A 12,940-nucleotide genomic window follows, 5' to 3' on the forward strand; every position below is an offset into this window, starting at 1 on the left:
TGCCACCTCCCTCCGGAGGCCTAACCCCTCCCCTTTTTTTCACCCCCCCCCTTGGCTCATTTCCGGCCGCCGCTGCTACCGCTAGCCTGTAAGGAGGATTCGGCAGAGGGAAGAAACAACAGCCGCCATCTTGTTTGTGTGCTAGGCTGGGGGGGAGAGAGGGCGAGAGGGAGCGGGCGAGAGTGGGCAAGCGGGACGCCGGGCTGAGTGCGAACTGCGGGAGTGAGAGTGCGGAGGGGAGCTGGGCCGAAGAGAGGCGGCAGGGGGCCGAGACAGTGGCAGGGGGCCCGGGGCGCACGGGCTGAGGCGACCCCCAGCCCCCTCCCGCCCGCACACACCCCCACCGCGGCCCCGGAGCCGGGCCGGCGTCGACGCCTAAGGGGGGACCATTACATAACCCCGCGCCCCGCGGCGCCTTCGCCCGCCGTCGAGGGCGGCCCCGAGCGGAGCCCCGGGGGGCGGGCGCTCCAGGCACCTGGCCGCCGAGGGTGGGGGCCGTAGCGGCGGCCGTATTTATTTATTTTCGCGGGAGGGGAGGGCGAAGGAGGAGAGAGCGCGGCGCGAGAGGAAGCCGCCTGCGCCGCTCGCCAGAAGCGGGGCCTCCTCGGTGGGCTCGGCGTCGGCGCGGGCAGGCGGCGCTGCTCAGCCCGGCCCCCCTCGGCCCTCTGGGCCGGCGAGCTCCGCGCCCGGCGTCCTCGCCGCGCCTCCGCCGCGCGATGTGAAGCGGCGGCGCCAGCCTGGCTCTCAGCTCGGGCGAGCTCTCTGCGGCCATTAGGGGCCGGTGCGGCGGCGGCGGCGCGGAGCGCGGCGGCAGGAGGAGGAGGAGGGTTCGGAGGGTGGGGGCTCAGGTCCGGGAGGGGGCACCGGGAGGAGGTGAGTGTCTCTTGTCGCCTCCTCCTCTCCCCGCTTTTCGCCCCCGCCTCCTTGTGGCGATGAGAAGGAGGAGGACAGCGCCGAGGAGGAAGAAGCTGATGGCGGCGGCGGAGCTCCGAGAGACCTCGGCTGGGCAGGGGCCGGCCGTGGCGGGCCGGGGACTGCGCCTCTAGAGTCGCGAGTTCTCCGGGATTCGCCGCAGCGGACGCGCTCGGCGCATTTGTGTGCCTGTGCCCTCCTCCGGGCCTGGGCCCAGGCCCGGCCCCTCGCACTTGCCCCTACCTTTTCTATCGAGTCCACATCCCTCTTCAGCCACCGCGATCCGGCGGAGAGAAAAAGGAACTTCCCCCCACCCCCTTCGGGGGCCGGCGGAGCCCCCTGAGCCCACCCCCGGGATCCGGGCGGGGACCCCGGGCTGAAGAAGAGATTTCCCGAGGATTCTCCTTTTCCTCGCCCGTATCTCCGAAAGAATTAAAAATGGCCGAGAATGTCGTGGAACCGGGGCCGCCTTCAGCCAAGCGGCCTAAACTCTCATCTCCGGCCCTCTCGGCGTCCGCCAGCGATGGCACAGGTTAGTCTCGGGAGTCCTGGCCTTCCACCTCCTTCTCAATCTTTTCTGCTCGCAGCACCTTTATTCGTCCATATTTTCTTTTCTCTTCCTAGTTCTCTGCCTCTTGATTGATTTTAAAGGTGTTTGAATGAGCTGATCGAAGGCGTCCAGTAGTCGAACCATTTTCTTTGCTTCCTAAACATTCGTTGCCACACTATGTCATATCGATGTGTGTTCTGGAATTAGGGCTCTTGAGTTGTGCTGTAAAAATGGCCTTTATTGTCGTTATCATGCAGTTTAATTTTGGAAATGCATTTGAGTGTAAGGGTTTTTTTTTTTTTTTTTTGGCACTTTTAGTTGTAATTTGTGGTTAAGTGAGGAATTGTGAATTCTTTCTTCCTGATCGTTACTTGTTCTGTTTTCTCTACTTTCTACTACTCTTCAAGAATTCCTTTTTGCCTAAGATTTTCTGTTGAGGATGAAGGTGTAAAAATTATTGGTTTTACTTGTTTGTGTGTGTGAGATCCAGGATTTCAGGCTTGATGTGAAGTTAAACGTCAAACCTGAAATTTGGTATGAATTATTTTACTAACCATTCCTAGCTCCCTCCGCCCCCTTATTTGCTTTTAAAATCAATATGGAGCGCAGTTCATTATATCTCTCTCATTTCTTTGGTGCCAGACCAAAATGTCTGAATTTCTGGGGTTTTAGGTTGGGAGAGAGCAGAGGCATTTTCTTTGCAATTTGTAGTTACTTTCTCTTTGGGAAGAGTTGGGGGGTTAACTGATTGTGTGGAGTTATGTACTTGGAAATCAAGACTAGAAATTGAGAGAGTCCCAATCAAGAACTGCCCACATAAACTGATCATACAAGAATTTAAAATGTGTGTTAAGTTTTGCATCTGTAGGTTTTGTCTGTTTACACTTTAAACAATGTACGGGGATCCAGATTGCAGTTTAAAAAAACTTTAAATTTTTTTACTTCACTCAGTTGTGGACCAGCCTTTTGTCAAGAGAAATGAGACTTGTATCACTCCCTTGTCACAGTGAGTTTGGTGCTATCCTGATGGGCACCGACCTTCTCTTTGGCTGTCATAGTTGTTTGAGGTGCCAGGATAATGAAGACGAAGAATGGCTGGCCATCTGACAGTCTACAAGATGTTCCCCTTTACTACGGAGCATCTCTTTAACACCCTGAGAAAACAAGCTCAACGTCATCCCTCCATCTGCCAGTGATAGTGCATAATGGAGTTAAATGTACTCTTTGAGTTTGTAGAGAACTTCTAAAGCATGGTTCTAAGTAGGTTTCCTTTCAGTGGGTGAAAATGTAAGGATATGGCAAAATGCTTTGGATTTTTTGCTTTTAAAAGATGTATCCTGAGTTTAAGATAACCTGCAAAGATTTGAGGATTTTTGCAGAGTTCCTCTGCTTCAGGCTTGTAACGTTGACAGCACATGAACTTTGATCTGTCCTCATTACTTGAAGTTTCTGTAGTCTTCAGGGATATTTTTTTTAACCTGTTTTTTCCCTCAGAATTCATACACATATTGAGTGTGGTATTCCTTTGCGCTTATTAAAATGTCGCTTGGAAGGACTTTCAGATTACCTTTAGACTCCTCTTCCACCTGTGGATTTTTGTGTTGTGTCTTTAGTTTTTGTGTACTGTGGTAGTTTTTGCTGTTTAGTTTTTGTGTAATATGGTAATAGATTTGAGTTAGCCAGTGACTTGGGGATATTGTAAAGAAAACTTTTTACCTGTACTATTTTGCCAATTCCTCATTTAAGCAGTTTAGTCTTGGGAGTACTGCAAGGCCTGAAAGGGAGACTGTGCTCTGTTGTTCAGATAATTCTGTTCAGGTTGATCTGTGTACTTGGTAACTTTAACTTATTTTGGTAGTGTTTCCCCTGACTTATACACAGAAACTGTTTTGCTACTTGAAATACCTGTGAATAATTGTAAGAGTACTAAATGTATCAAGTAGGTTTTTATATTTAAAAAATTCCTCAACATTGAGATTTAACTCAGTCTTAGTGTTAGAGTTTATGTTAGTTACTTTTCTCCAAATTTTGTAGTGAAGATTGTTTTTTGTACCCCCGCCCCGCCCCACATAAGATTCTAATCCAGGAATTGGTTGGTGTCTAATTTTTAATCCTCACCAGTCTGGATTTTTTGATTGGGGCTGGAGGAAGGAGAATGAGCATTAAGAATATACTGTCCCCCTGTGAACTTCACATTGGGCATCATTGTATTTTGATTGATTGTTTTTACATCCAGCACGATGTAGTTTTAAGTTTGCAGGTAACTTTAATAGAAACACTTCATTCTTTAAAACTTCACATTTTAAACTTGTAACTTGTGCATTTTTAGAGTTGCCACCCTAGGTAGTTTATAAATGTGAATGTAAATTATGCCTCAGTACTTACTGATTGATTTTATCTAGAACTGTTCAAAATGATCCCCAAATTCTAGACTCCAGAAACTTTTTTGAATGATTGAGGCTTGCAGTTTTAATAGTGTACGTGTACCTGCCAAGAGTGTTTGCGTGTGCCAGTTTTATAGGGAAGAAAGTTGGAACCCAATTGGGTTGACATGCTGAAACATTACAAAACAAAATTAGTGCTTGAATCTCCAAATTTGAACTTCTAAGGTTATCCACTGATGCAGAATGAATTCTCAGAGATTCTTCTAAAAAATTTTCCAGGTTGATTATAGTAGCTTGAATTAAGTTCAAGTTTTACATGTCAAAATGAGGAGAAAGAGAATTACAGCTTTTGCATCTTTATGTTCTTGTCTCAATATTCGCACATGATCCGTTGAAATTTTTATGTAACTTGGTATGGTTAGAGCAGAATTATTTGAGAAATTGAATGACTTTCTGTCCTACCACGTCTGTTACCGCCCTGCATCATAAAAGCATTTATTTAAAAAAAATTGTTTTGGTAAAGTTATTGACCAGAATAGTTACTATTTAAGTCCTGCAAATATTTCTTGAACCTGTTTGTGGTGATGCCTTGAATGACGGGAAAGATGGGGATGATACGTTGCCTTCATTGCTCACTGGACATGTTCTAGCACTGCTTTGTATACACTTGATGCTGTATGGACAGTCTGGAAAGAGGCATGACAGCATGATCTGGTATATTTAGTAGGCTCTTTCTGGTCTTGATACAGTTTTGTGGCTCTGCAGTGTCCTCTGTGTCAGAATTAGCTTGGATTTTATGCCTGTTTTCATTTTGAAGGCAAAGGACAGCTATAGCTGCATTTGAACACTAGATTATGGTATGCATTGGATTTTTTGTGTGTATGGCAAGGATTTTTTAAATGTCTGTTTCTTTCTCAGGACACTATTGTGTCTTAGTGGTTTATCATCAAAGGAAATATTTTTGACTGGAGACTATTTCCTTCTTACCTCTTAGACCGGTGATACTATGTTTTAATTTTATTTTGGGGGCATGAAGGTTTGCTTGAGAGTTCTGGTTCTGAAGTTTTTGAGTTATGGCTGTTCAGTCCAGCAAAGTATTGCTGACCTTGGGTTAAGTTAAATTACAAAACATTTTAAGTGCCTTAAACTCTGGCAATTGCTTATTCTTAAGACTGTAAGTTCACTTATAGCACTCCCAGAAAGTTGTCTGTGGTTGATAGTAAGATAAGATGACGTTTGTTAAGTTGTAAATCTTGTGTGTGTCACAGTAGGGTTCCCTTTTCCAGCTAGAGTTCATATTATTTTGCAGAGGTAAGAAATGCATTGCCATGTCCAGCGATTGGATGAAGGGGAGGGAGGAAAGGGTTTCTGCCTTGGTTGCCTTTTGGCATTGTTTTCTGTTTTACTTTGCTTTTGAACCTTCTCCTTAGTCTGTTCTATAAAACGGAGGGGAATTAAAAGAAAAAGTTGAGTATTAGTGCATAGTGGGTTTGTAAGAACAGTAAGCGGTAAATAGGAAAGAAAAAAAGAGTAGGAAGAATGTTGCAGATGCAAGTGGGAGTGTAAAAAGCTTCTTCCTGGTATATTTACAAAAACAATTCAAGAGTTATTTTGCCAGTTCTTACACCCAACAATTAATGGAAAAATAAGACATCTTGTTTGGTGTGATTTAAATTTTAAGGTTTCCTCCTTTCAGAATTTCTGAAGTTGATTCCCGCCCCCGCCCCCCCCAACTATGGCAGGCATTAAGAGAAATTAATGGGCAAGCTGAAATTTAAATTATGCCATGTGTAAAATATTTAAAACATTGGCTATTGCAGATGATTTTTTTAAATTAGGTGGATAGTAGTTTTCTTCTAAAATTTTAATGGGAAAATTTTTTATTACTGCCTCAGTTCTTGAAAAAGATTTAAGAGAATAAATATTGAGGTTTTAAGGCCTATTCTGAACAATTTGGATATCATTTGTTTTTGAATGTACATCTTTTAAAATAAATGCCCCCAAGTCAATTAGGAGTAATTTAGTTGAGAGTGTAAAATTTAAACTACTGGAAAAAAAGTAAAATGTACACTACTGGGAAAGTGAGTGGCTGAGAGAATGGGTTTTAGAGTCCAACTAGCAGAGTTCAAATCCCAGGCCTGCCTTTGTTAACTGTGAGCCTTAGGCCAGTTACTTAATCTTTCTGTCTCAGCTTCCTCACCTGTAGTGCCCAAAGTGTAGGATTGTGGTGAGGAATAAATGAGAGTTCTCTTTATTAAATGCTTAGAATAGAGACTTCCCTGGTGGGCCACTGGCTAAGACTGTGGTCCCAGTGCAGGCAGCCTGGGTTCGATCCCTGGTTGGGGAACTAGATCCTACATGCTGCAGCTGAGACCAGGCACAGCCAAATAACTAAATGAAATAAGTAAATATTAAAAACGCTTAGGATGGTGCTTGCTGTAACATAGTATGCGCTTTTTAAGTGTTGAGTGTTTTTAACCTTACTGCTAAATATAGCGCACAAAGCAGTGCTAGGTATATTTTTTAATGGATATACAGATAGGTTGGCTAAAGATAATGAGAGAGTAGTCTTAAAAGTAAGGCTTATGGTGCAGAGTTAGCCTATACATCATCAACTCAAATGTGAAGTTTTTTGAGAATATAAGAATATGGCAGCAGAGATCAAGAGTGTGTGTGTGTGTGTGTGTGTGTGTGTGTGTATGTGTATATATATATATATATATATACTGTCACATATTGAAGGCAGTTAAGAAAGATTGTTCTTACTGGAGATGCTCAAGGTAAGAATGTCTTTTTTTCTAAAGAGTCGTGTGGTTGAGCATTATTTTTTATTTATCTGGATCTTAAAACTTTGTTAAAGGAGGAGGAAGAAAAGTAGGAGGAGTAGGGTACAGCTTTTCAGTATTTTTGGCCACACCCAATAAGAACTACATTTTACATGGAGAACCAGAGACCCTGTCTCAGCAAGTGAACAAACAGTACTTATCCTGTTTACCCTTACTTCTTGTGATCTACTCTGACATTTTCTGTTGTATTTTATTTTTTTAAAAAGTGGTGGTTGTGGTCCACTACATTGATTTCATGAGCCACTATGGCTTGTGGCTCATGACTAGTATTTGAAAAATACTAGTTTAAAAGAGTTGACAGGCTGCCAGTTAGTTTTCCTGTGTTGGACCAACATTTTCTGTGTGCTAGGCATTTATGCTCAGAATGAGGAATATTGTGGTAATCCAGAAAGTCATGGACCCTTCCTTCCTGGGGTTTGCAGATAAGGAGAGGAGAACAACATTCAAGTCTGATGGGGCCAGTATTATATTTGGGAAGTACAGTGTACAGTGGGAGAAATGGGGATACCTAACCTGTAGCTACTGTTGCTCTAGTGGCTGTCTTTGAAGAAACTGGAATCTGATCTTGGGATTTGAAGGATAGACAGGGTTGCTAAGAGTGAGCCCGGGTTAAGGAGAAGAGTCTGGTCTGTCAGGGAATCTTTACGTTTCATCTAGTTGGGGGACAGCAAGAAATATAACTGCATAGGTTAGTAAGGGGCCAGTCATACAGGACTTACTGGCGTTACTGCTTACTAGAGTTTAGACTTTCCATTTTAGCTTTTTTAAATGTATAGACAGAATTGTACCTTAGAGTCTAAGGCTTAGATGATCGACAAATGAGGAATGGTTTGGAAAGGAAAAGGAGAAAATAGGGAGACCAATGAGATAACTGTTTCAGAATTGCAGCTGTGATGAGAGAGGCCTGGATTAGTAGATGAAGTGAGGTTTGAGGGGGCATGGGTGGTCAGCTGAGCTTGGTGATTAATTAGATGTCAGGATATTGCCAGAGAGGGAAATTCCCAGATTTCAAGTTTGGGCAGCAGGATTGATGAGGATGTCATTTACTGAGCCAGCAAGCATAGGAAGAGATGTGTGTGGGTATGGATGGGGGAGGGGTTTTGATGAGTTAAGTTTTGCACATTTTGAAGTGGTGCAATTCTCCTGAATTGAGTAGTCACTGTTTTCATTTGGAAAACTTTTCATTTCAGCTAACAAACATTGACTACCTACCAAGTTATAAGTGTTCACACATAAAGATGAAGCAAGGTGCAGTCTCTGGTCTCAAAGCCTTTAGAATCTGCTGGAATTGGTATACATATCTACACAGTTTTTCCATAAGTTATACTCTGATACAAGTTGTTAAAATGGGTTAGATGAAGGCAGAGGATAGGGATTCTTTCTTTCTTGACATGTACAGCTGCTGCATTTATTTATTTGTTTTTGGCCACCCTGGGTCTCTGTTGCTGCAGGCAGGCTTTCTCTCGTTGCAGGGAGCGGGGCCTTCTCTGTCGGTGCACAGGCCTCTCTTGTTGGGAAACACAGGCTCTAGGTGCACGGGCTCAGTAGTCGGCTACTTGCTGGCTCTAGGTTGAGTGGGCTTCAGTAGTTGTGGCTCACAGGCTCAGTAATTGTGGCACGTGGGCTTAGCTGCTCCAAGGCATGTGGAATGTTCCTGAACCAGGGATCGAACTTGTGTCCCCTGCATTGGCAGGTGGATTCTTATCCACTGTGCCACCAGGTAAGTCCAAGGATTATTTTTGACAGAATGGGTTTGAAGTATTAGGGAAAAACTTCATAGAGGAAATGTATATTTGAATAAGGGTAGGAGAGCATCACCTGCCTTTTCTTAGAAGTAGGGAAAGTTGGGAATTTCCTGGCAGTCCAGTGGTCAGGACTCCCGCACTTTCACTGCCAAGGGCCTGGGTTCAGTCTTTCAGCAGGGAACTAAGATCCTGCAAACCGCATGGGGCAGTTAAAAAAAAAAAAAAGAAGTAGGGAAAGTTGGCATGGTATTTCAGGTGGAACAAACGTAAGTGGTTTATATGTGACTGGAACACATATGACTATATGGTGGAATGTTTTCGTAGGAGACAGATGGAAAAGGATATTAGGGTCCTATTTTGAAAAAGACAGAAATATGCTAAGGAATTTAACATTTATCTCACCATCAGAGTAAACATTTTATGAGAATAGTGGCATGGTCAGGGGAAGAGTAGTTCCAGAAGCCTTGCACGGAATCGGTAACAGCAACAGAACCTAATGGCTGGAAGACTTAGGGTTTGTCGTTTATCTCTTGGACATGCACATATCTTTTGTCTTTGAGGGTTTTGGTAAGTTGTCATTTTCAAAGTGAATTGTTTATTTTCTTAAGATCCAAGTTGTGTTACTAGCTGTTTGTCATACATGTAGAAAATAAGCCTATTAAAAAAACAGTCATGCTCCTCTTTTTCTTTACAGATGTAGTTTCTAGGAGGCTTTTTTTTTTTTTTTTTTTTTAAAGAAAAGGGTATGATAGCTTCCCTAGGAGCCCCCTAGGCATTCCCTTGGAACAAACTCCAATTAGGCAAACAAATCCAGCCCTCAGAGCAGAGCTTCTCACAAGATGTTACTGTACTCAAAATCAAGAAATGATCAGTGGTAGTTAAGTTAGCATGCCGTTTAGGCTTAATATAAACATGTAATTGAGTTGATTGGTTAAGTGGGTATTTATTGAAATGAAAATAATAGTGTCCTCATCTTTTTAATTTCACACCAAGAAATATCATAAATGTGTTAGGGTAAAGAATAAAACTTCCAGTCAGTCGCTTCCCCAAGTATAGGTATACCTTTTGCTGTCATGGTTGCAAGACTGTTAAGAATGCATATTTTGAAAATTAATACGTGCTTTTGCCTGTTGGCTTTTGAAATTCAGCCCCAGCCAACGTGCATAGCTGTGTGATCCTATAAAACTTAATATTGATTATAAAACTTATATTGATTATTGTCTTTGATCAAACTTGTATAACTTAGAGATGTTTCATAAAGTATTAGAAGTCTTACCTGTCTCTCCAGCGTGGATTTTTTTTTTTAATATTTTTAATAAATTTTTTTTTAAAATTTTTAAATTTTTACTTTTTGGCTGTGCTGGGTCTTTGTTGCTGCAGAGGCTTTTCTCCAGTTTCAGTGTGCGGGCTTCTCATTGCAGCGCCTTTTCTGACTGCAGCGTGCAGGCTCAGGGGCGCACACGCTGGGCTTCTGTAGTGGTGGCTCTTGGGCCCTTAGGGCACAGGCTCAGTAGTTGCAGTGCCCGGGCTTAGTTCCCAGATCAGGGATTGAACCCCTGTCTCCTGTGTTGGCAGGCAGGCTTTTTTACCACTGAGCCCCTAGGAGCCCCCACTGTGGATATTTCATTACATTTTTTAGTGTTCCTTTAAGCTCAGTATTGTAGTTTTGAATGTCTGTGATCTTTTCCTTGACAGGTGGGTTTTTATGGTTAGATTAATTCTGCTTCCTCTACAGAGTATTAAAATACTTCAGAATTACAGTACTGAGTAGAAGTTATTTATCATGAAGTTTACAAAATTGCCTTGATTTTAAAGGCCAACATTGTGCTTTTTTAAGCACCCAAAACAGCTGAGTTAATTTAAGAATAGAAGTGCCCCAAACCATTAAGGAGAGATCTTTGTGAGATTGATAGTTTCATATCTAGCCAAACCGTTTTCAGAATTATTAAAGTTCTGTAGATTTGACTTTCATCTCCAATCCTTATTTTTTTAAAACCTCAGATCTCTGCCCACCTCGTCACTCACCTGGCTCCCCTTCAGTTTGCTTGACTCAGTTCCTCTCCACTCTTGTCCCATTCCTACTCGTCCTCTGGCCCCACCACAGGGATTAAAGAAAGGTTTTGAGATCTGGATTGTACATTCATTTAAAGGCACTTTTAATATCACTAGGGAAGCCCTTTAATATCACAGAGAAAGCTAGCTTAAAGGAGTGGATGGATAGATTCTGTCTTTTAAGCAGATACTTGCAAATTGACTAGTTTTAGAATAATTTGTACAGGTATTTCGCTTAATGTACACAGTTACATTAAGAGAACTGAGTTTTTATTTGAATTCAGCTTACCTGAAGTACAAAAAGTAAGCCTGTTTATTCAGAAAATAAAGTTTGAACTTTATAAATGGGGAAAAAGTTAGTGCAAGAGATTCTCTTATGCAGTAGAATTAGATTTTGAGCCAAAATTATTTCGGTTTTGCATCCTAGTTTGTAGCTTTAAACTTTCTTTATACTCAGACAGTCCACTGTTTGGGGTTATATTGTTAGTAATTCTAATTTTGAAAGTTATACTTCAGTTATATATTTCACAGTAGTGAACGTTTGCCCAATTTCTCAGCCAAGTATTTCTTGTACAAGAGATGATACAGCTAAATCTGCTGTGAGGGCCACAGAAATATAGAAGACACCAAGGGTAATCTACAGAATCAGAATGTAAGAATGAAAGGGTGTTTTGACTCAACACTAGTTTCCTACATGTTCAGTCCAAGTTCATTTTTGTTTAAATAGTCACATTTCTTATCCCCAGTCCATGGATAAACCTAATGTATTATGCTGAACTTTTCAAACCAGATTAAAATCTGTCCTGGTAGCCTCATTTTGTGCCACCTTGTTTGGACTGAATGTATACTCAGGTGAAGGAACATCATTTTTGACCACATCGCCTGGCATTTGGGATCTTACTTCCCCAACCCAGAGTTGAAATGAACCCACTGCAATGGAAGTGTGGGGTCTGAACCATGGACCTCCAGGGAAGTCCTGAAGAAGCATTTTAGTCAAAGTCCTTTTGTATTTGAGCATCTGAGAACTGTATATGGAAACCTGTCAATAAACTATTTGATAGAAGTAGCCTGCTGTTGATGTTGATCGGTTGATACTTTGGAAAGTAAGCAGGAAAAGTCTTACTGGACAGTGTGAGTTCATTCGTTTCAGGTTGTTCGTGATACCGCTCTACGGTGTTTGTCATGGGATACTTTAAAGGTAATGGGATAAATTTCAGATTTGTACATCTCTAATCAGAGAGAAAGGGGAGTCAGCAAATTAAACATGTTAGAAGCTCACCTTAGTATCCAGAAAAAGTTCTCTCTGTCATTTACTATCTTAACCTCCTATTTCTCAGTCCACTGCAGTCTGGCTTATGTGCTTCACTGCTCTTAACTTAGACCGCCGACTATCTCCTGTTACCTATATTCAGTGAATTCTCTCTCAAGCATGGAACACCACGAGCATTGCCTTCTTGGAACCTGGTTTCCAGGACAGTATTCCTGGTAGATGGGCTGGAGGAGGGTGTTGAATTTTAGCATTCTTTGCTGGTAAGATCATTGTCCCTTAAATATGGCATGTCCAGGTTATCCAAGCCAGTAACTTCAGAGTCATCCCTCTTTTTCTCTCCATAACCCCCAACCGTAGTTAGAGAGTTCTTCTGATAGACCTCTTTGATGCCCCTTTAGCAGCAACCTCCTCACCAGTCTGCCTTACTCTAGACTTGTCTGTCGATTTATTCTTCATCTTCTTTGTCTGAGTGGGCTAGAGCATGCAGATTCATTCATTTCCTGAAAAGTGAAAGTCGCTCAGTCTTCTCTGACTCTTTGCGACCCCATGGACTATATTAAGTCCATGAAATTCTTCAGGCCAGAATATTGGAGTGGGTAGCCGTTCACTTCTCCAGGGATCTTCCGCACCTAGGGATTGAACCAAGATCTCCCACGTTGCAGGCAGATTCTTTAACAGCCGACCCATCAGGAAAGCCCAAGAATACTGGAGTCGGTAGCCTATCCCTTCTCCAGTGGATCTTCCCAACCCAGAAATTGAACCAGGGTCTCCTGCATTGCAGGTGGATTCTTTACCAGCTGAGCTACCAGGGAAGCCCTTTGTTCATGTCATATTTTGCTTAAAACTCTTCAGTTGGGAAATTTTTCTCTTTGTAGTAAAAATCACAAGGTATTAACGTTAAGGGTCCTCTAGATTGCTGCTGTTATTTGCTGAACACGTAAATTTTATTCAGCTGATCTGAACTAATCCCTGTGACGGGCAAGTTGAAATGGGGGCCTGGGAAGGTGATTTATTTAAACCTTTATATTTTTCCTTTCCTTGAAGGAAAAGGAAGAAGCTGAGGAGCTTAGTAAGAGTCATGGATTGAGGCTGGTCAGTATTGAAACACACTGTTCAGTGTTTGTTTAAATCCTGGCATTTAAATTTTTAATTATTTTTCCCTTGCATCTTCATACATACTA

At 42.5% G+C, this 12,940-nt stretch overlaps 1 protein-coding gene across 2 annotated transcripts in view; it reads left to right on the forward strand.

Annotated features, from left to right (window-relative positions):
- Window positions 1-934: 934 nt before the first annotated feature.
- The window catches only part of EP300 (E1A binding protein p300), a 66,014-nt gene continuing 54,008 nt past the window's right edge, over window positions 935-12,940 (forward strand). For both annotated transcript variants that reach the window (XM_004007010.5, XM_042247785.1), the window contains exon 1: window positions 935-1,444. In XM_004007010.5, the coding sequence (XP_004007059.3) occupies window positions 1,351-1,444 (94 nt within the window). In that variant the 5' untranslated portion in view covers window positions 935-1,350. The remainder of the gene's footprint in view (window positions 1,445-12,940) is intronic.

Source organism: Ovis aries, chromosome 3 (assembly GCF_016772045.2).
Source record: "Ovis aries strain OAR_USU_Benz2616 breed Rambouillet chromosome 3, ARS-UI_Ramb_v3.0, whole genome shotgun sequence".
Lineage (NCBI taxonomy): Eukaryota > Metazoa > Chordata > Mammalia > Artiodactyla > Bovidae > Ovis > Ovis aries.